The sequence below is a fragment of the Anomalospiza imberbis genome, chromosome 6 (genome assembly GCF_031753505.1).
Source record: "Anomalospiza imberbis isolate Cuckoo-Finch-1a 21T00152 chromosome 6, ASM3175350v1, whole genome shotgun sequence".
Lineage (NCBI taxonomy): Eukaryota > Metazoa > Chordata > Aves > Passeriformes > Viduidae > Anomalospiza > Anomalospiza imberbis.
Window position 1 is genome coordinate 50,706,614 of NC_089686.1, and position 24,090 is coordinate 50,730,703.

The 24,090-nt window shown below is 39.1% G+C and overlaps 1 protein-coding gene across 4 annotated transcripts; it reads left to right on the forward strand.

Moving 5' to 3' along the window:
* Positions 1–13,826: 13,826 nt before the first annotated feature.
* Positions 13,827–22,299, forward strand: PSMA1 (proteasome 20S subunit alpha 1). 4 transcript variants are annotated; one of them, XM_068194123.1, is made up of 10 exons: positions 13,827–13,922; positions 14,906–14,950; positions 17,122–17,223; positions 17,714–17,817; positions 18,559–18,647; positions 18,892–18,962; positions 19,845–19,974; positions 20,588–20,667; positions 21,368–21,472; positions 21,950–22,299. In XM_068194123.1, exons 1-10 carry the CDS (start codon positions 13,920–13,922, stop codon positions 22,004–22,006), a joined length of 786 nt encoding a protein of 261 aa, XP_068050224.1. In that variant the 5' UTR covers positions 13,827–13,919; the 3' UTR covers positions 22,007–22,299. The 4 variants fall into 4 exon arrangements, with proteins under 4 accessions (XP_068050224.1, XP_068050222.1, XP_068050223.1 ...); XM_068194121.1 differs by lacking the exon at positions 13,827–13,922 and adding an exon at positions 14,048–14,214; XM_068194122.1 differs by lacking the exon at positions 13,827–13,922 and adding an exon at positions 14,048–14,196.
* Positions 22,300–24,090: the final 1,791 nt, after the last annotated feature.

Here is a 24,090-nt window from a genome sequence, read left to right on the forward strand (position 1 = left end):
TATTCTGAGTAAGATCAAAATCAGTCTGAATCAGGTTCATTTATTGGGAGGGAGAGGGAAGAAAAAAATGAGCTGAGTCTTTCAGTGAGCTTCCCTCATTTCCAGGTCTTTCAGATACCCATTTTATTGACCTTAAATCAGTAAAAGACAGGTCCTTGTTAATTAACATTCTTTTAAATTCTGTTAAATTGCGAAATTTGCATTATACTGTCAGAAGTCATAAAATAACCCAGTAAAGAAATTTGCTGAATTATACCGCTTCAGGGTCTGGCCTGTTTCAGCACATGCTTGAATGTAATCTCAACTGTTTTGTTTGGCTGTATTATTCCATTCAGTTTTGTGCATGAAAATCTTTTAGACCTTAATGTATTTCGAAAATCGTCAGACTTTTCTGATGTTTTCTTATGCTAAGTATTGGACAAGCTTGGACCTTGAAGAAAACAGCATAAACAGAGTCACTAATTGTTTTGTTCATAGTTCAATAAAACTGGAACCTTCAACTTGAAGTATCAGGCTGCAGATGTCTGACAAATAGTGGAAATATGTACAGTATCCTACCTCTTGAATAAAAAAATCTGGACTTTTAAGCCTTGTGGTCTTCTCTGTTGTTTGAGATTAATTTTATGTTTTAGCATTCAAAGCAACAAAGGACTAACAAGACAGTCTGTGTAAGCAAATCTCTAGAACAAAAACATGTTCCAAAGAAGGAAAAAATGTAAAAGAATCCTGTAATTGTAACTTAGTAATTATATCTGCTAGAGATTCCACATGAGATTCAAAATACAGAAAAATTATGCAATTAAGCTAATTAGCTCATTAATGTGGAAGTATTTTGTCATTCTAATCACAGAAGGAATTCATCTGAGTAAAAAAGCAGACAGGAATAAGTTGTGGTAGGAGACAGAAATTGTCTCATTTTAAAATGATACATTTATGTGGTTTATGTCTGTCCTCTAAAACCTAAGCACCTGCATTTCTTAGGTTAATGTTATTTTTATAACTTGTTAAGAGCAAGTTGCTCATCACACATAACCTGAACCTTCTATGATGTTCAGGAAGACATCACAGGCAGTGAAAGCATTCCAGTTTCAAACAACTTGGCTCAATAATCTTTCCTATTTAACTATACTTTTGTAGCTAAAAGTCACTTTTGTTCCTCATATAATACAATAGGATTGCTTAGCATTTGTAATCAATACTGTGTAAAATTGCAGTAATTTATCAGCCTGCTCTCAGCATCTTAGCTGAAGATCCTGCTGGCCATTCATTCATGAAGTTGTGCCAGGGGATATCTGGAAAAGGTTCCTCACCCAGAGTGTGGTTGGGCACTGGGAGAGCCCCCCAGGGAAGTGGTCGCAGCACCAGCCTGGCAGAGCTCAAGAAGCTTTTGGACAATGCTCTCAGGCACAGGGAGTGACTCCTGGGGTGTCCTGTGCAGGACCAGGAGCTGAATTTTGATCCTTGTGGGTCCTTTCCAATTCTGTGAACCACAGTTTATTGAAAGCAGTACTCATTAAGACAGCTCAGAATTTGCCACATAAGTAGCTGCACACTGAGTGAAGTGAAATGCTTTTGTCATTCTGATGGGGCTGCTGCTCTTGTCACCTCTGTTCAGCACAATGACACAACCCTCAATATTTGTAAATAATCCAAATGTATTTAGTTGTCAAAGGCAAAAAAATGGAGGTAAAGCAGTGTCACAAGATCAAGTAACGCATAAGTGACTGGATCATTTAACTCGGCTATTTTTGTACTCAAAACTTTCCTTTGAGGAAAGGACCTTGAAAGGAAGCCAATTGGACACAGCAACAGGTTTTTACCGGAGCTGAATAGGGAAACTCAGAAGTTGACATTATGATATCTTTGCACTTATGCTCAATTAGTAGTAACAAGCTAGCAATGACTGATGCTTAATATAAGAAACTCAAACACTGTATGAGCCAAGAACTGTGTTTCAGTTTACTTCATTAACTGAGTTCCTATTTGTCATGCACTTGTAATATCATTTATGCCATTCCATAATGTTTCCTGTTGTGATTGTTAAATTATGTGTCATCTAATAGCTCTCTACAACTCCCTGAAAATAGGTTGTAGCCAGGTGGGGGTCAGCCTCTTTTCCCAGGCAGGAAAAGTGACAGGATGAGAGGGCAGAGTCTTAAGTTGTGCTAGGGGAGGTTCAGTCTGGACCTGAATCTGGAAAAATTTCTTCACTGAAAGGGCTGTCAAACATTGCAATGGGCTGTCCAGGGAGATGGTGGAGTCACCATCCCTGGAGGTGTTCAAGAAATGATTGCATATGGCACTCGGTGCCATGGTCTAGTGGACACAGTGGTGATAAATCAAAGGCTGGACTTCAAGGTCTTAGAGGTCCTTTCCAATCAAAATGATTCTGTGACTATGTAAGATGCTATGAAAGCATGGAAAAACCGGTCTCAAGGTTTTTTTGTAACCTGAAAATCTGCTTACTTCAAACTTGATAGAATTTTATTTACATTCAGAAAAAATATTATATCAATTGCAAGTTGTATGAAACACATATATCTTATTTTCTTATAACTACTAGCATAACACTGACCATGAAATGAGTTACAGACATCTTTATTTAGTCAACATTCAAATATTTTTTTCCAGAGCAATAGACATCACATAGTAAATTTCACTGCTACAGTATTGACTAGTACTGACCCACAACAAACTGCAGTGCTATGTTTATTTGAGTACTTTTACTGCTACATTAAAAATGTTATATTTACTACAATTAGAATGTTTATTAAACATGAATACTATATTATGCCAATATATTGCTAGAGAGAAAAGCATATTGAACAAACAAAACAATTAGTAAATGAAGCGAACATGAACCTGTATTACCCTTTATTATTGTTTACTTACTGATTTGTAAAAGTTGCTTGTTTGTAATCTGTTTCTCTGTGACTGCTACTAATTACAAAGACTCTAAAATTCATAATAATTACTGCCTAGTACCAGTTTGTGCTTGGTAACAGTTTGAAAGTTTGTGATTCCTGGCCACTTTGATATTTTGTACTTAATTATTGTAGGGCTTATTGCAAAGTAGCAGTCCCTAAATGTAGGTCTCCTAGATGTATGCAATCTTTGGGATTTAAAATACTACACACTACTTTCATTATTTGATGTCTGAAAATTACAAAAAAGCTATGTACCAGGAGGTTACCCAGATACCAAAGCAGCTGAGTGATACACTTTACCTGAAATTCTTCTCATCATATATTCAAATTGCTGCTGTTAATTCTGAGGCACTTTTATATTAAAAAGTGATCATTACATGTCAGGTGGTACTGTTAACGTTTGGGTCTAAACAAGATTTTATGATCTTCAGTTTTGGCCTTGATTTCTTACTGTGAAGTTGTTTAAGTAGTCCTGATCATTAAAATATTACATACTTGGCATATTTTCTTTCTTTATTGCTGAAAGTGAGGAATACATCAGCTACACATAAATTAAGTTTTGCTTTTACTTATTACCATGTCCCCTTCCCATTATTGATGTATTTTTTATGTGAGTTCTGAAAGGATTGGAGGGAAAAAGGAAAACAGCATTCTAGTTTTAAGGAAAAGTTTAGTTAAATTTTCAATGCTTTCTGATATATTTGAAGAAGATATTTTTCCAGACTCAATAGTTTTGTTGTTAAAAGATACATGAGACAGTTGTGGTGTTAATTGAAAGCCTGAGATGTATACTATCCAATTACCCTCCCTAGTCAGGTCTCCTCCACAAACAGGTCTGTACCAAATCTAATGGTGAAATTGGTGTATTTCTGAACAGAAAAAACTTGAATTGCTGTAAAATATATTAATCTGGCATGTAAGTTAAGGCAATTAGCTAATTTTCAGCTTTTCAGTTGAGAGGCCTGATTCTTTACTGCCTGCCAAAGTAAAAAGGCCTTTGAGAGGATAGGCAGGATTACTGCTTTAATATATATCTATTTTATACTCAGGCTTTGGACAATAATTTTCTATAAACATGCTTCTGAGAGGTCTAGCTAAAAGCCTTTGCTTTTATAGTAGATACAGGACTATATTGACCTGGGGCGTAAGTGAAATGAATATATAATTGATTACTGTGGGAAAGGTAGTAAGTTTCCAGTTGCCACAGCAGTATCCACAAGCACATTTGGTTAAGTTTGTATTAACCTAAAACATAGATAAACTATTTTTATAAATGGACATGTTGGTTTAGAAGACGTTTGTGAAGTCAGGCCAAGCTTTTCAAGTTACTTGAAAAGTTGGTATTAAGTGACAAAATGACCTGCAGAAGTTTAACTTATGTGAACCTTAACCAGTAGAATGGGGTACTTCCCATGAATTTTTAATTGCTTAATCACCAGGAATAGTTCACACATGCAAGTGTAAAATTTTTAGATATGGAATGCAAACAATATGTTCCAAGAGTCAAAAGCACTTTCTTCCAATAAGAAACCTGCCATCTGTTTTTCTTCCTTCCCCACTTTTTTTCCCCCTGCTTTTCACTTCATTTTTCCATACAGACAGGCTATAGGACTTGAAGGGCTCACATCTTCAAAAGCTTTCTTGATGATTAGGAGTAAGCTAAAGACACATTGTTTGAATGAGGCAAAGGTTCCATACTTAATCAGCTGATCTGTTTCTGTTCACCCTGAGGGCCTTATCTGTACCAGTGCTCCAAGCCAGATAATCTTACTGATGGCAGCAGGGGAGGGCACAAGTATCAGTCCCCTGCATAATGACAATGGGACAATTACCAAAAATCTATTTCTGCCAATTGAGTTGAAATGTCCACTGAATCAAAATGATTCCTCATTTAATACATTGTGGAATGCTGGCTCCCAACCTGGAAACTTTTTCAGTTTTCTAACAGCTAAGAGGGTTTTGACTACTGCTGGCATTTTTAGTCTACTTTTTTTGGGTTCTGCTCTGGGGTCTTGAGAGGTGCATTGATCTTGACAATTGTTTCCTAATCTCAGATGATCATTCCCTTTACACTGATAGCCAATATTCCTTGGCAATTTTCTCTTTATACCCACTGAGATCATTAGCACTACTGTCAGGAGTTTTGGGGCTCTTCAAGACCAAATATCGAAACACCTTATTATCCCACCAACACAACTAGAGAATTGCTTCTGAGCATTCTGCTTCAATCATATTGGGAAAGAGCAGTATTCCAAAGACAAAACCCCACACCTGGGACTCTGATTCTGAATGAGACCTTAGTAGCATGTCAGCTCCACTGTGGCAACTGGAGAAGCTTTTCAGACCTTCAACATCACATTATTTATTTTCCAGAGAGCCCTAAAATAGGCTATTTCCTGTTATCATATAGTTTAAGGAAAAGATCTCCCTGTGACCAACATCTTCAACTCTCCATAGTGTATCACTAGTGTATCACATAGTGTACCACAAACTGGTACTTTCCAAGGCCACTTCTCTAAAAACTCAGGAGTTACTTGTGCTCCATAAAAGACTGGACTCTTCAGCCTCATTTCAGTTCCACATTTGGAACTACCTTGTGTGCTTCTCAAACTATATCCACATGATCTTTGACCATCTGGTGACCTTTATCAGATTACTGCCTAAAGATTTTTGCCAGAAGTTTGACACTCCAATTATTGAGGGTCATATATCATCTAGAACAATCCTGCAAACCTCACTTGACGCAGCAGGGACAGCAGTCTGTGCTTTCACTGCCCCCTTATTTCTTAGGCAATTTTCTTGGCTTCTATGTTTCCAGGAAGAATAAAGCAATTATAATGAAAGAGATTCTTGAGCATCTTTTCCAAAGGAGCATTGCAGTCCACAAAGTGGGGTGAGCTGGAACATCATACCAGAAATAAGCAGAAGTGATAGGAAATTACTTACTCCTCTACTGGTTGTTTAGTCAAGTTTTGTCTTTTTTTAAAGTATAGACTTTTGGATGAGTCTGAAGAACTTTATTATTTGAATGTTCTTCTAAATAGAAGAACATTCTCCCAGGTATTATTAGCAGACTTTTGCTTCTTTGGCTAGAAATTGTGACTGAGAGACTTGAGATGGGAAGGAGGTATGCTGTCCTCTCCAGAAGTATATCAGGTATCAGACACATTTGCTAGCAATCTGCATGGGTTCTTGAATGAGCTGGGAAACAGATTAGGTCAATCAAGCATCCATATCACATGCAGGAAGTCCATGCCAATGCTCTCGAGACTTTTCTACAAGAAATGTGGTTAACCAAGACCTACTCTTCCCATGGATGTGAATAGGAAATGTCAGTCTTTTTGCTCCAGAGTGGATTCCAGACTCTTTTGTAATCAATTGTTTAAGGAGACAAATGCATTCACATCACTTTTTTTTTTTTTACTGCCCAGAGTGATTTTTTTTTCTCTTCAGAGAAATACCATAATTAATAGAAGAACAAGTAAAGGCCAAATGTACTTGGCCAAGTAGACTTAATTTTCCATGTGACACACAGAAAACACTACTTTTTTTTTCCTTGTCTTCCTTGTCAGGAATTCAGCTCTATTTCCTGGATGGTGCTACATTCCTCTAGTAGCTCAATCTATTTGACTGCTCTTTTAGCACTGCACTTCCAGGCTAGTACCCTCCTTGGGTTTTTTTTTTTGCTACAACAGTAATTGTATCTTGAAAGGTTTGTTGATATATTTTTCGCCTTTATCTCCTAGTTTTCAAGTAGGTTTTGAGTATCATAGTTGCTTCTTCTGCTTCTCAACACATTGGAGTGGAGAAATGTCACTTGAACTTTGAAGTACTTGTGAATGCTCATCACAGATTCTTCATAACCCAGCCTAATCCTAGAAGAGTATGCATTAAGAAAAAGTATGGAAGAACACATGCAAAGATAGATATATGTTTAAAAAGTTACCAACTATTTCAAGAAAAGACTTTAAAACTGTGATAATGCTTATGCAGCAATGCAGATTAAGAAATGGCATTTCATGAGCTGAGAAACATTCTCTGAAATTCACATTCACTTCACTTTGCAGAAGTGAGTGTATAATGAGTGTATAATCCCTGGCTGGAAACCAGTGAAAGTTGTGGCAAGCACATTTCTCTCTCTCTCAGGATTTTTATAAAGGTGCACAGAGAGAAGTGAAAAAGAAAACAATTTCTATTTCTGCTCCTTGTTTTTCTCTTGTGGAATGTGTTTGCAGAATTGTTTACCTAGAGTGAATGCCTGGTTGGATCACGGTGGATTGTTTGGGCCTGATGGCCAGTCAGATCCACCTGTGTCTGGACTCTGGAGAACAGGGTCACGAGTTGTGAGTTAGATATGATAGTTAGAGAGAGTAGCATGTAGTTTTTAGTATCCTCTTTTATATAGTATATTAATGTATCATAGCATAAATATAATAAAGAAATCATTCAGCCTTCTGAAATAAGTCAGACATCATCATTCTTCCCATTGGATTCGCCGATATCTACAACAGAAAGTTGGTCAGTTTCTAACCAGTGCTCAAAAGTCTGCTAAAGGAGAGGTAAACCCCTCCCAAGAATGAAGCACTGCTGTTGTTTTACTGGTATACTACAGCTGCACAAACTGTGTTACTAAAAACTTTGTAAAAATACAAATGTGCATAATGAAGTTGTTATAGTGTCAATTCCTGACCTATTTTTCAATTTCTTTCCTTCTTTGTGGCTAATCAGATTTAGGCCAAAACCCAGAAGACCATTCACAAATGTGTTGCTGGAGGGTGATACTCAGTATCTAGATTAATCCTTTAAACTCACTTAGCAGATGGTACAACACAGAATATGGAGATTTAATCACGTAACTGTCAGCTTTAAATAAAACCAGAAATAAAATATATTTCAGTAAAAGCAGAAATAAAATATATTTCATATGCTTTCCTAATTTGTTTTAAATTTGGCAGTACCAACTACATGTTCAAGATCTAAGTAAAACTGTGGCTATACTGAAGTAAGTCAGTCAAAAAAACCCATTGGTAATACTCTAAAGAGTGTAACCCAGAAACTGGATTTTAATATCCAGGTTGGATATATGCTGAAGAAATGATTAATTAGTCTGATTTGCATTAGAAATATATACTGGTGTCACTTTAGAAGAAAGCTACAATATGAAAGGCCAAGCTACATACATGGGTGAAACTTGGTTATTATTGATAGGGAAGCAGCCCCAGGGAATACTTCAAATTACATTGTATAAGTGATTTTTTGGATAAGATCCTAAACAAATTAACTTAATGTTTAGCTTTAGTGGTAAGAAGAGTATTTTTGTCTGAAACGAATCTAAATTATGTGCTGAGTATTGTGTAAAGGTAATAGTGAGAATACAGAATTTGAGAAAAGGAGTGTTCTGTTTGAGAGGAGATTATTTTGTAACTTTCACCCATGTGATTTTCTGCATTACAGAAAGAAATACAAATCCATTCATATTCACTGCTCACCGTGAGGCAAGAAGGTGAACAGGGCTTTCTGGTAATTGTATTGATGCAATGCATTTTGAATTGCATAACAAAAAATTGATAGCCTCTGTCACTGGTCCCTTCAAAATCCTAATTCGATTTCCAACCTGGAAAATATCTTCCTGTGTTTATTAAGTATTATAACACAGTTGAAAGGGTCTATATAAATGCAGGAATAGTCTTCTGATTTCACAATCTGTTCTTTTTTTTTTTTAATTTCCGTGCTGCAAGTATGAAATCTTTCATTTGGTAGCAACTTTTGTCTGAGTAATCATTATTCCCATTCACTTAATGATGTGATAAACACAGCTTAAAAATATTTTCATGCCATGGAATCTGTTGTGAATGAGACATCTGTAGTCACAAATTTATTTGATACATACTCCTTAAAATCAAAACCAGACATGCAGATGTGTGACTCTGTGCTGATATGTTAATAACAAATGCAGAGCTTTTTGAGGTACTTACTACATTCAAGGCAGGCTTACATCAAGGTGGTCTGGAATTAATTTAGAGCCCTTTTTGCCCATCACTGAATCCTTCCAGGGACCAGGCATAGAAGCCAAGGGTTGTGCCAAATACTCTGGATTTAGAATTATCCTTACATCAATGGAATTTTTTTCATAATTTAAGCATGTGTGGTGCAGTGTCTGAGCTCCGTGATCTGTCAGAATTATCACAATGGACACAGCAGTGCCAGAAGCTCTCTCACATTTGTCAGGACAGGCTTAAATTTTTGCTTGCATTTTTGTTAGTTTAGGAACACATGCAATAAGAATGACAGTGCCAAACAAAATGTATTCTATGAAAACTGGGATATGCATCACAGCAAAGCTGTTAAAATCCATGTAGCAAAATTAGGAGCTTGGCAAAAAGTAAAATAAACCTGGCGGATGACAGCTCGATTTTTAAGACTAAAGCCTACTCAGGCATCTATTTTTCCTGCATATTAATTCTCTATTGATGCCTTTCCTAATCAAAAATTGAATCCACAGTAAGAATATGCTGAGTCACTTTTAAAAAGTTGTGGTCTACAAATACCAGAACCACTGCCTAAACAGTAACTATTACTATGTTTCTCTCTCCCACAGAACTTGAAAATGCCTGTAAAGAGAAGTGTCACATAAATCCTGAATGCTTTGCCATGGATAGTACGTCATTCCTAGGGCCTTTTCTCTCTCTCTTTTTTCTTTTTCTTTTTTCTTTTTTTTTTTTAATTTTAGTTAAATATCCTCCAGAAAATTTGTTTCTGTATGTAAGTGTCTTTCCATTTTTCAAGCAGAAATTTTTGGCACCAGCAGATGTGGCAAAAATACTGCGAACATTTTACTGTGTGATCTACATATAAGCACTCATTGTAAAATATTTATGGCATATAAATGCATAAGTAAGAAGGTAATACTTTGTCTAGTCATTAATTTAATATGACAACAATGTCAGTGGTAAGGAAATGGGATCCATTAGTGGTCTTATGGCTTCATGTCTGTGCCACGCTGTTGTTTCCTATCTGTGATGATTCTTTCACATGGAGAAATTTTGAACCTGAGATAGTGTTTATTCATGAATCGGTTCACCATTCTCTCTCAAAATGTTATATATCCACTGCTGAAGATTTCATGATGCTTTGGTTTTGATTCTGGTATACTCAAAAATAGTTCCAACAATATGAATCAATAGAGCAGTTAATATATTTGAAAGAGCTTATGCAGCTATATGCCCACTGAAATGGATCTTTTATCCACAGAAACTTAGTAACTGCCATTCTTTTCATTGAAATGAAAAGCTTAGCAGCTTTTCTGGTAACTGCAACAATATCTTTCATAATTCTCCATAAATTATGCTAATAATTGTTCTGTTGTATTTTGAAGACTCAGACAATTCTACATGTGCTGTTTAAAGCATAACTTCTAGGCTAGCAAGAAATTTACAGCTCAAAGTACATTTTTCTTGTACAATAAAACCACATTATAGAGAAACTCTTCCTCACTCAGAGTCAAGAAATAAATTTCAGGTCCAAGAAATAACTAGCAATAATATCCATCTAAATTTAAAAATATTTTTGGTCTATTCAAACAAGAACCTACAAATAAAGCTATTTCCATGACCAGGATATGCCACAACAGCTCTGCTGTGTTGAACCTTGTGCCCTTGTTTGTTCCAGAACTGGACAGAATGAGCCAGACTCTTTCCTGCAGCTCCCTTTCCACAGGGATTATTTAAACCTGCTTTCAGCAGTGCCTGGTCTTTCCTAGCCAGCTTTGATGATCAAGCAAAGTTAGTTGCCCTACAGGCCTGTTCTAAAAAGGTCAACTGATGTCAGCCCACAAAAGCTAAGGCTTAAAAAAAGTAAGGAGTGGACTTTAAAATGCGTGTGGTTAACACCTCTTGTGACAAAATATTCCAGTGATTTAAATTGGTCAGTAGTTTAAAAATGGAAAAAATGCCTTTAGCAACATGAATGCAAGTTTATCATAGGGAATGAAATGTCTGCACCACTACTAATGTGCCAGCACAAGAATAGGAAAGAAATCTGGTATAATTTATATAGAGAGGTTGTTTTTTCCTATTTACAGTATTAATACAAAATGATAGATTTTTTTTTCTTTATAAGAACTTCCAAGATTGTCTTTAAGTGATTCTAGAGACAAGTATGTACATTTATAGTTGCTGTCAAATTTTTATTTTTAGTCTTAACCTACTTGATGAAAATGTCATAAAATACTACGTATGTCATACACCAAGGCTGCTAATTCATTAATTAAGTAGTCTTGTCACCATTTATCTATTAATGAAGCAAATATCTTATGTGTATTAAATCCAAATATGGATTGTTCCCATTGTCAAGGCAGTAAGACAGTTCTCAAAATAACTTAGTCAAAATGCTCAGTCCTGAGTGCATTATGACAGCACTGCTATTTGTGGGCAACCACTTGTCTATCTGACAGGAGTGGCTCTGTGATCTCTCTGGGATCTATCCTTCCCCTTCTCCAAGGGAACGGAGGCACTGCCTTCATTCAGTCTGCCTCTTACTCTGGCACAGCAGTTTTCTTCCTCCTCCTTTGGCAGTCTGCTTTGCCTAAGCAGCACAACGTACAGCCCCTGGGAGTGCTCCCAGAGTTTCACCACTGACCTCAGAGGAGCCAGTCTTTTGTCAAAATACTCCATCTAACTACAGGAGTATAGCACACAGGGGTTAATTTGGCTGATGGTGAGTGGTATCCCAGAAAGGGACTTGCAGGAATGTTGTTTCCTCTCATGAATCAGCAGAAGCAGAGGCATAATGGCCTTGCCTTTCAGTTGCTGTACATTAATCTCTGCAGAGCAATGCCTGTCATCGCTTAGATGTCAGATGCTGTTTATAACTCTGCTGGAAACAGCATAGAATAAAACAGGCTCATTAGTTTCTCCTGAGACTGTATATGCATGGTTTAGGTTAGCTATGCTTTCACTGCTGCATTTAGCTCAAACATTGTAGCAGCAGCATTGGTGGCTCGGACAGTTGTTTAGTCTGTGAATTTGTCCAGCTGCTCTCTCAGTATGGGACCAAAAGCCCATGATGTGTTCAGATGCAGTGGTTTCCACAGCACAGGTATAACAAGACCCAGAAGTACCCCCTTGGCTTGGCTTGAGCCTGCTGCTTTTAAGACACACCACACCAGAGCTGCAGGACAGAGAGAAGTGTTGAATCTATTCAGCATCTCTGTGCCAGCTGTGATTTGGCAAGAGTTCAAAGCCTTTCCTCCTTTATCTGCTATTTACACTGAGGACTTCAACTCCTTACTGTCATCCTTTATGTGAAGCTATTCCGTAATTTGAATCCTTCTTTCTACTTTTCCCAGTGCCACATCATTTCAAGGTGGGAAACAAGAGTCATGGCCAATGTTCAACAGAGTCAGATGCAGTATAGATTTATACAGTGGCACAGCAATGTTTTATGCTTTGTTCTCCTTCCTAATCATTCCTTATATTTAATTTGGACACTACTGAGCACTAAACTTATTTTCATACAGCTATCAATTGTGTATTCATTGCTCTGAAGTCATCCTGGTTATCAGGTTGCCAACTGTGAAACCAAAAGGGAGAAAATATTATTTTCTCCTAACTTAGATTTTTTAATAAGTAGTTCATTTAAATGCGAGGATAGTTTTAGCTTTACTTTTCACTCCTGTACTCTTTTATATTGTGATTTCTCGATGTAATATATTTATTGCTGCTTATCATTTGCTTTTTCGCTCTGCAATTAAATTTCTAATATCTACAAAATACTTCCTTTCTGGTGTGATGCCTTTGTTATCTGAAGTAGAGGTATGTGATTTTGCCTTGTTGATTTTGCCTTTCTCGTCTTCTGGATCGACACCTTACACCCTCAGTTCAAATACTTCAATGAGGAATAGGCTGGGAGCTCTTTAACACCAGCACACTGAGATGAAATCACAAATACACCTCCAACCCTCTGGCTTTAGCCCTGCCTGTAGAGGTCTCGTCCTGAGCCTAAAGGGCAAGAAGGAGCATCCAGAAGGAAGTGAATTACTTCCTCCCACGGTAGGCATTTCGCCGTTGTTGAGATTATTCCTGCCTCCGGCAGCCTCTTGCACTGCTGCCCTGGGAATACAGAGCAGTTGTGCTGCCTGCAGCCCTGCGGCAGCAGGAACCCCGTCCCCTGCCCCCCTTCCTCCTGCCACGGGACCCCAACCCCTTCGCTTCAGAATAAATTTTTAATAGCTGGACATCTGGTGACATCGGGTTTGGCAATATCTGGTTCTATCTATCTAATAAAGGGGAAAAGATTACTCGGGAAATACTTCAGTTGTTATTAATAAACCTGCAACAGTTCATACAGCTTCCAAAAGTTCTTCATTTATGCAGCTATTACCAATATTCTCCACGAAGTTTTACAATCCCGCCTTTTTATCGCTAAAACCGTGGCTGCTGACATTCCTCGCTGTACAAATACAGAACAATGGGGAGTCTTGGCGTGGTTTAGCCTTCTATCAAAACTAACGCCGTTGTGCCAAAAGGAGGGGAAATGTCTGCGTGTTGTTCTGTTCCCGTGGGCGGAGTGAATGGAGCCTTGGGGAGTCCAGAGTTCCACTGGGGAGTCCCTTATTGCCGTAGGAAGTTACTGGGGAGCGCCATGGGGGAGAGGCTGCGGGAATATTTACTGGAACCTCCGGGACACCTGAAAGCTGTTCAGCGCGCTTCAGAAAATGTTTATACATCCTGTTCCCACACAAAAACGGCGAGGAAAGGAAGTAGTTTCCGAACCAAATAAACTTTTTTTACTCATCAGAAAGCTTAAAAATAACAAAACCATTTCGGTAATTTAAATCGGCCTTCGACGAGCCACCTTCCCCCTCAGAGGCAGTGCGCAGGCGCGGCCCATCGATGACTCGCGGTGCGACTGGCGCCGCCTGCCCGTTCCCGTCCCGGAGCGCTCGCTGCCCCGCGCCGCCCGGAGCCGCCGCCGCCGCCGGGAAGCAGGACTATGGTGAGGGCCGCCGGGGCGGGACAGGGGACACGGCCCGGGACAGGGGACTCCCGCCGCCTGCCCGGCCTGCCCAGCCGGCACGGGGGAGCCGGGAAAGCGGGCGGCAGGGAGCGGGCCTGTGAGTAAGCAGTTCCCGGGCCACGCGGGGCCGCGGGCGGGACTGGGCCTCGCTGCCGGCGTGAAAACAAATGGGAGCGGGGAGCGGGCCCTGCTTCGGCCCTGGGACAGAGACTTCCGAGGCCCTGCGAGGATGCATGTAGCTATCTCTCCAGGGGTCTGGAGCATCTGTGTTGTGAGGAGACTGCGGGAGCTGGGCCTGTTCAGTCTGGGAGAGAAGGCTGCGAGGGGTCTTATTTCATACAAATATTTCAAATACAAATATTTCAAAGGCGGGCGAAGAGGATGGTGCCAGACACTTTTCAGTAGTGCTCGGTGACAGAATGAGGAGCAATGGCCATAAACTGAAACAAAAGAAGTTTCATCTCAACAGAAAGAAAAACTTCTCTGCACTGAGGGTGTCAGAGCGCTGGAAGGGCTGCCCAGAGAGGCCATGGAGTCTCCCTCTCTGGAGACATTCAAACCCACCTGAATGTGTTCCTGTGTCACTGCTCCTGTGACCCTGCCTTGGCAGGGCGGCTGGACTGGATGATTTCTTGAGGTCCCTTCCACTTAACAGTTTGACAAAAGGAATTTAATAAAGTAAGAACTTATTCACCGAAAGGGTGGTTATTGGAATGGGCTGCCCAGAAGGTGGTGGAGTCACCATCCCTGAAGGTGTTTAGGGAGGCTGGATGTGGCACTCAGTAACATGGCCTAGTTAACTGGGTTGTGTTCAGGCACAGATTGGACTTGATCTATCAGAGATGTTTCCAACCTTATTGATTCTGTAGTGCTGGGATTCTATGAAAACAGCCAGGGTTTCCTTCAGGAGCACTCTGTTAGCTTATTAGAGATACTAATGAGTTTTATTTTGTTCATTCCAGTTTCGCAATCAGTACGACAATGATGTCACAGTTTGGAGCCCGCAGGTAAAACCTTTATACACTTGCTCACTGGGGTTTTAACTTAGTTTTGGGGTTTTCTCCATCTCACAGCAGTGGTATTACAGTCACAAAGGTTGTGCTCAGGTGCCCAAAGCTTCCTGCAGGCTGCTCCCCTCTCCCTTTGTGGGCTGTAGGTGTCCAGAAAGCTCTCAGCACATCCCTGTCTGCTGATATATGAAGCTAAGTGCTGCTTACCTGGGCCTTGTTCCCTCAAGGTGCTTAATGCAGTTGCTCTCTAAATGTACTTGTGAGGTGCAAAAGAGATGCTGTCATCTTTGGGTGGTTGGACGAGATGATCTTGTAAAGGTCCCTTCCAACCCAAACCATTCCATGACTCTATGATCCATTCACAGAGCTACAATAAATTGGTAAGTAAGGTACACAAAGCATGAAACAGTTTCAGTCTCCCCAAAGTTAAGCCATTGCTGGGTCTTCCTCTCTTCTGTCCACTAGATAGTATGGGAAAGGAGCTATTTAGTTTATAATTGGGAGGTTCAAATGAGATTTGCATTTGAATTTGAAATTTTACTACCTCTGAATCAATTTCACACTGTGTATTGTTACTGAAAGCATACATTGTGTGTTCTGAAACTTACACAGGCTGTGTTGAAAGTAAATATTCTGGAATTTTAAAAGCCACTATCAGCTGAGGTATTTAATATTGCCTCTTCTCTCACTATGGATATTTTAAGACAGGATGCTTACAGAAAACCAGAGCCTTGGAAGAAGACTCTTTTATGTATTCAGGAAAACTGGAGATTTATTTAAAATGCAAGTAGCAAATTGTATTAGTATAAAGCTAATGTATCACTAGTTTGTGGGTTTGCATTGCTACTGAAATTCTTCATCATGTAGCACTATTGCATGTGAGATACATTTTCCATACAGTGCAGTAGAGTGTTCTAGCCTTTCCACTCCCCATGAAGGCAACCTTGAATATTTCCCTTTTTTTTTCACTCAATACCATGATAGGTGTAGATGCCTTTGAAGGTGTTGGTGTCTTTGAGCTGTTTTCATCCTTCTTAATGATTGTTTCTCTGGCAGGTTCTTTATCACAAACTTTAATTTTTTTGTCTTACCTGTTACTTTAGAAGTTACTTTTAAAACTATAACATTCTTTTGAGACTTTTAGCAGATACTGCAAAATATCAACAGCACAAATTTCTATGTTTTGCTTAAATTGCCTTGAAAATATTAATAGTGTTTGGTTTGTTCTACAAAAAAAAGACATTTAAAATTGCTACTGTGATGCAATTGCTACTCCATCCATTCTTGCAGATGAGGCACTGATGTGATGCCATAATAGTTTTTGGCACTGTTAATGCAGGAGCAAATCATACTTTACTGGGAGATGTTTTCAAATATGTTAGAAAAGGAAATAGGAGATTTAAAAACTTGAAGTGGTTTCACATTTTTACAGTCTTGCATGTCATTCCTGACAGCTGACAAATTCATGTTGGACACGTCACAGCAATTCAGTGCTGCTCTTGGGCAGGAAATATCTTATGTTATTGAAATTCCAGTTACAACAGGGGATGAAATTCAGCATTAGGGTCTTTCTAGTAGACTCAAATAAAGAACCTTATGCCAGAAATCCCCAACAACCTATGGTAAGGTGGTATCCTGTAGATCATCCCTTGCACATTCACCATAACAGCTACTGTGTTCCACTCCTTCCCAGCTGATGGGATGCAGCTCCATGGTGTCCGTACTTGCAGGATAGGAGTGCCCGTGTTGGCTGTCTTGGCATGGGCTGGAGTGCTGAAAATGGGAAAACACTCAGTGGTTCTGTTACATGGATGCTAAAGCTCCTACCTACCTCTGCAGAACTTTTAGGGACTTCATTTGTTCTTTGAGACCTCTACTTCTGTTTCAGGCTTGCAGTTGGCCAATAACTTGTTCAGAAGTTATTGGGGAATGGCTGGTGAGACACAACAATTGTGTAAGACTCATTTCTTCCGCAAACCCGATTAAAAGTTACGTTTCCAACTTCAGCTGGAAGTTCTGTCAGTATTGGGATCACGTGCTGCTTTAACCTGTTGTGCAGTGAGTGTCCCCGTTGGGGTGGGGCATCAAAGGTCTGAAAATGCAAAATTGGAAACTGATTCGGAGGATTAACGAGAAAGTGACTGATGACCTTCGACTTGGTTTTGCAGGGCCGAATTCATCAGATAGAATATGCCATGGAAGCAGTGAAACAAGGCTCAGCTACTGTGGGGCTGAAGTCAAAAACACACGCTGTCCTGGTGGCCCTCAAGGTAACTACTGAACTCTGCTCTCAGTGGGGACAATAATGTTCATAGAAAAGTTTTGGTTTGGCAAATTACTTTTGTGCAGTCTGTACTTAGACATGAAATGTAAATGCAATTGCAGATTCCCTTTGCTTTAGGACTGAAATACTTCCAATACCTGTGCAAAGCAGATCTTCACAAAATGGTGAAGGAAATGAAGAGAAGATTTTTTTTTTTCCTTTAACAGATGTGGTCTTTTTTTTGTTTTCTTTTAATTTGTTATAAAACAGTAAATCTATTCCTTTCTTTTCCCAAAACTTGAATCTCTTCTTTCTTTTGTTCTGAGAGAACTGAAGTGGAATTAGGATTTTCTTGTCTCCTGTTGCAAGTTTATAAATTCAATTTTTTTTATTGTTTCATGAATATACTCAGTTCTTGCTATAAATGTTAGCAGATTTCTCCACAGTGCTTGGCAGACTGTTCGGTTTGCCACATAGCTTTCTCCTTTTATGCATAGAGAGCACAGTCTGAGCTGGCAGCTCATCAAAAAAAAATCCTGTATGTTGACAACCATATTGGTATCTCCATTGCTGGACTTACTGCCGATGCAAGACTCTTGTGGTGAGTATCCTGCTTGTTGACATACACAGTGCTGCAATAATGAGGGAAAGTTCATAGAGACTATTGCAAATGACATTTCCTGCTTTGCTAAGGATTAATCTTGAGTTGCAGCTTAATGTTGTATTATGCCAAAGACCTCAGCATGAAATTCTGGCAAGTTTTTAACTAGTTGGCAGAAATCTTGCTCTTTGGTTTTGTTACAAGTAAAACAGTCCTGTCTGCTTTCCTCAGCGTGAGAGAGTTTCCAAGCAGTCTGAGAAACTCTATCACTTCTTCTCCTCTGGCAGCTGCTTCTGTGTACACACATTTGAGAAAGTTATTAAACACATACAATGCTGTTTGTGTGGGCTTCATGGGGGCTTGCTTTTAGCAACATTGATCAGAAGGGCTGGAAAGGATTTCTGAAATAAGTTTTAATTGCTGCAGTGTCACAAAGCAATGTTACCATTTAACCTTGCCATTTCTACAGATGATCCTTCTGCATGAACTTCTACTTTCTTTGCATTTGTATGGCTGAATTGCCGAGTTTATACTTTATCAAACCTGTGGTCAACTTTCTTAATAACAATGATAGGTCCTGTAGAAATGAAATCATGCAAAGCCTTTGACCCTTTTTCTCATGAACAGAGTTGAAACAAAAATGCTTACCTTACAGACAAGCCTTGAGACAAAATCTCATTGTGTCTTTGATCCATGCACTGATTTGAAGTTTTAAATTTTTTTTGTATTTTTACTCCCTAGCAATTTCATGCGTCAAGAGTGTTTGGATTCTAGATTTGTGTTTGATAGACCTCTTCCAGTTTCTCGCCTAGTGTCACTAATTGGAAGCAGTATCCTTTTTTTATACACTTGTTATACTTTTATAGCTTTTTACTCCTTCATAAAATGACTTTAATCTATCACAGCTTAAAAGTTGAAAAAGTTTTTTGGACAGTTCTTCTTTGTTCACACTGCTTGTGTATACTTTTGGAGAACATCCCATAAGGATGCATTTTGGTCTCTCTCTGCTTGGTTTAGGAAAACTCTTGGGTAATTATCATATAATTTTGAGATTGTTTCCTTAGCTTTCTTAAGAAACCCAGATTCCAACTCAGCGCTACGGCAGGAGGCCCTATGGAGTAGGACTGCTCATCGCAGGCTATGATGTGAGTAAGCTGCTCTGGTTGCTACTGATCTGCAGGAAAATGTGCTCAGGGAAACTTTATGCAACAAATAGATGTTGAGAGGGAAAGACGGAAGAGGCAGACTGGTCAAAATTCTCTGAATAAGGAAATTATTTTCTGTATCTTACCCTAAAACAGTTCAGAAGTGCTAATTAATAGCCAATCCTTCCTACACTTACTGAGTACTTTAAGGTGCAAAGATGAGATTTGTTTATGTAAATATTTTGCAATTGATTTTAGATGCTTACAAACTATTATTTTTAAAACTTCCAGTAAAAACATGGATGTGGAAATCACCACTGGCCTCTCTCTCACTTGTTTAGCAAGAACATTTTGCTTAATGCAGCACACAGAGAATCTCTGTCTTCAAGATTGTTGACTTGAGGATGGTTGGAAGAAATTTTGATACTGCCTGAAATTTTGGACGGTGTGGTTTAGTCTACAGCAATTTTTACTTTTCATAGATAAGTCAGAATGTGTGTAAAATACCTGCTTCAAGCCATGAAGTAGGGAGCATACTTAAGCACAGTGCAATTTGTAGAACAGAGAAAGAAACACCTTTTTGTGCCGACCATCCTGTCCATCTAAAAGCTGCAGATGAGAGAAGTGGAGAAAAAGAGGGTTTTGGGGTTTTTTAAAATTGTTGTTGTGGTTTTTTAAACAACAGTTTTGAAGGAATTGCATAAGAATAGTGATATAATCAGCACTATAAAATATATATAAAATATGTTTCTGTGTACACATGTATGTGTGATGTACCATGAAGCAAAACTCTTTTAGAAGATTTCATGCTCTAGCAGCAGAGTTGGTGTGAATTTATATATTTGTTTAACATTCTGGGGGGGGTTTCTTCTCTCTTCGTAGGACATGGGCCCTCACATCTTCCAGACTTGTCCCTCTGCAAACTATTTTGACTGCAAAGCAATGTCCATTGGTGCTCGTTCACAGTCAGCACGAACTTACTTGGAGAGGCACATGACTGAGTTCACTGACTGTGAGTAATGGAGCTCTCTCTACCCACTGGTATTCATCAATTCTGCAGTTTATCTCCTGCGGCCACTCCATCCTTTTGCATTGAGTGAGATGAAGATAAATACTGTGAGCCAAGTTTGTGTAAATCTGCACAAAGACAAAATTTTAGAGAATATGGCTGAGATTTTCATGTGTTAACATGTGGGTGTTTATTTCATCTAATGGAAAGAAGAGCTGTGAAAAAACATTAAAGGCCTCTGCCGTTTTTAACTCAGGAAAAGTGTTTCCATAGCAGAGCAGGGTTAGTATGTCGGGGCAAGTATTTAGGGGCTGCATTTGAAGTGGTGAATTTATTTTTTGTATGGGATGATGATGAGGAACCATTGAATACCTGATTGGGGGGAAAAAACTTAAGGCAGGGGTCAAAAATGGATGCACTTGGCCCCAAATATAGGGGAAGGCTGGTTTCTCAAGGAAAACTTATAACTAGCTCTGCTCAGAAAGGAGAGGAAGTCTGGGAGTCAAGTTGACCCAAGCTGATTTTAGAGTTGTCAACTAGGATTAGGAAGAAGGGGAATGAGTGTCTAGAGGTAATACCATATAGTTTGTCAATGCTTTTCTGATTCTATTTTAAGGTAATCTAAATGAGCTAGTTAAACATGGACTGCGAGCCCTGAGAGAGACTCTTCCTGCTGAACAGGATCTAACCACCAAGGTAAGGAGTAGGTTTCCTTTGCCATTGTTACTTGGAAGTAACTGTGACAAAATTCTTGAAGTATGGCTAGCACTGAAGCTTTGAAGCTGAATACTGGTAGATAATATCTTAATTTCATGTCACCAGTTTATCTACTGTTCTGTGTTCATCTCAGATTTAAGTTTCTTCACAAAAACAATGCTTTCACTAAATGAAATATTGTTTCCTTGGTGGCTTCACACTATCTTAAGTTTTGATCAGTGGTTGAGGTGCATTACCTGCAGCTGTAGAATCCCAGCTTTGCATTGTAAGCACAGTCAGTAATTCACCTGGGCGGTGAGTGAAGGTAATGCACCAACAGTTTCTAGAGCATCCAGCATCACAAAGCTACACAAACTTTTGATAATGAATTGAGGACCTGTTGAAGAAGAAAATTCTAAGGATATCCAATTATCTACCATTTTCCATGTTTTTTTTATTCTTAGCTCACCATGTTTTTTTAGAGGTCTTAAAATACTGAAAATCAAAATGAGATGAAAATAGGCGGTTTTGAGAAATTGTGTGTGTTATTAAAAAGAAAACAAAATGAAAAAAATTGAAACCCTTGAATGCCTTTACTTAGAAGATTTTGAAGTAGGATAGCATTTGTAAATGAAAGCTGTAAAGCCAAAGTTAATTGCAGGTTAATGCTTTTCACTGCTTCCAACCCTTTGCTTGACAGAATGTTTCAATTGGAATTGTGGGCAAAGACATTGAGTTTACCATCTATGATGATGATGATGTAGCACCATTCTTAGAAGGTCTTGAGGAGAGACCACAGAGAAAGGTGAGTGGTTCAGATATGAATAAATAGGCTTAGTTGAAAGACAATAATTAGATATGATCTACTATGTTTAACATAAATTTAACTCTACTACTGTAGCAGAGTATTAGGAAGGCGATTTTTAAAATACGTAGTTACTATATGAACACTGTATAATCTTAACTGGTAACTCAGATGCTTATTAAATCAGTTTATTCTGGATTTATGCCAGGCTGTTCCAATGTCATCTTCTTTCCTCATTTCTGATCAAGTATGAGTTTCCACTGTTTTACAGCAGAAGTGGTTGCATATGTTTCTCATGCCCTTTGTAAGATGCCTCCATAGTCTCCTAATTACCATCTGTGTCCTGCTTGTGCTTAATTTGGATAACAGTAATTTGTGAGCTGTTGGCTTACACAAGTTGCATTTACCACTCATGGTGCTGATTTGTCAAGTGTTGTCTTCTGCCTTCCTAAAATATTTCTTTTCCCTCTCTCTAAGCCGGTTCCACCTGTTGAAGAAACAGTGGAGAAGGCTGAGGAGCCGATGGAGCACTAGTTGGTGGATGAGTTCCTCTGTTAATGTATAATTATCCAGGAACATTTATCCATTTGCTGGTAACTTTATCCTCACCTATATATGTTTTCTGACGCTACATTCTGAGGATTACTCATAAAGAAAGAAACCAACCAACCCACCTATCCTTAAATGACAGACAGGAGGACGTATCTGGGTGTAACTTGGACAAGAAAGGTGTAATCATTTTCTAAGTAGTACATGATACTGTTTTATAAAGAAAAGATACTGTCTTTAACTCATAAGGACAAGTGGAAATAAATCACTTTCTCGGATTCTGCTGTGAGTTTGGTTTTTTTTCAGTCTGAAAGAACAGCTGTTCACAAATAGCAATGTCATATCAAGCTGCCATTTTGTGTTTGACCATTTGTTAGAGTGTTTGCTCACCATGTAGAGCTGAGAGGATCTTAAAATGCCTATGAAACCATAAAATAGTCATGTAGCAAACAGGGAACAGCATTTCCCTGTGTCAGCTTGTCCCAACTGAAAAGGCATTTGCGGTTATGAGGCTGAAGAAGCATGAAGCTGACAACCAATTGTGGTCAGGTTTTTTGGGGGGGATTTACTCAACCCCAGCTCTTTTGGAATTGTGTTTCTTTAGGGCCATCAGCCAGCCTTAGGGCAGAACAGGGCTTTTAGCTCACTGAGGGCTGAATTGCAGTAACAAAAAACCACCAGAAGTTCCCATTAGAGGTCTCCAGGGCTTTGTCTCTTCAGCTTGGTCTGCACCTGGTGCTCTTTGGATTTAAGCTGAATGCCACAAAATTTGAGACTAACAGTGACTTCCTCAGAGTAATCTACCAGGAAGCCCAGTGAATTGGTGCTTCCTGGGTGGAAGGCTGTATTGTAAGCAAGAATGAGTTCAATCTTTTCTATGTTGGATCACTAATATAATTATTCTCCCCAATGATGGCATTGAAAATTACGAGGAACAACATCTGGGGTGGACCCACATAGGACATGATAGCCTGCTCGGTGTACTTAAAAAAAAGGCCTGGGACTTGCAGACTAATAATTTATTAATATTTATTAATTAAACAAAAATTAATAAACCATGGTGCTGTTTTGAACAAGCTTTAAATACTGTCTTGAATCCATATCAATACAATAGTTCAGTCATGAAAATAGCAAAACAGCAGTGCCAGGGGCTGCATATTTGGTTTTTAAGCGCTAGAAAAAGCTGCTTTTATTTTTCCTAAATTAATTTTTATTTTAGTTTTTCCCTATTATTTTTCTATTTATTTCCTCCCTTATTTATTTTCCCCTTTACTCATTTTCCCCCATTTACTAATTTTCATTTTTCCCCTAAATTACTTTTCCACCATTATTTCTGTTTTCCCCTTTATTTATTTTTCCCATTGTTTTTTTTCCCTTTTCCTTTCCCTTGTTTCCCCCTCGTTTTTCCACTTCCCAATGTTTTATTATCTCCCTTTGCTTCTCCCCCCATTGTTTTTTTCTCTTTCCTTGCTTACCCCCCCATTTTCCCTCCCTTTGCTTTTCCCTTATTTATTTATATACCCTCTTCTTTATTAATTTCCCATAATTTATTTTCCAGTTCATTACTAATTTCCCCCAATTACTTTTTCCCCCACCCATTTATTTGTTTTCTTATTTATTTTTCCCTTTACAATTTCCTACCCCCCCTTTATTGTCTTTTTTTTGTTGTTTTGTTGTTATTTATCTAATTGCTTTCGAGCTATATCTATCTCTATCTTTATCATCTATATCTGTTAGCTAATATCTCTCTAGATCTAATATCTAATATCCAGATCTATCCGTGCGGGGTTTTTAATCTTGGTTTCGGCCGCAGTTTTCCCGCATCCCGAGGGTCCCGGATCCCCCTGCACGGGAAAACCCCGCCGCCCGCTCGAGCCCGTGACGTCACAGGCGCAGCCCCTCCCGGCGCCGCCCTTTCTTCGCGGCGTCGCCCCTTTCGCGCTGGCGAGAGGCGTGTCCCGCCGCGGCCGCCGTACGCGCGATGTGGCCGGGGCGGGCGCGGCTCCACGTCAGCCATCGCCGGAGCGGCAGCGCCGTGGGCTCGGATCCGCACCGGGACTGGCCCGACA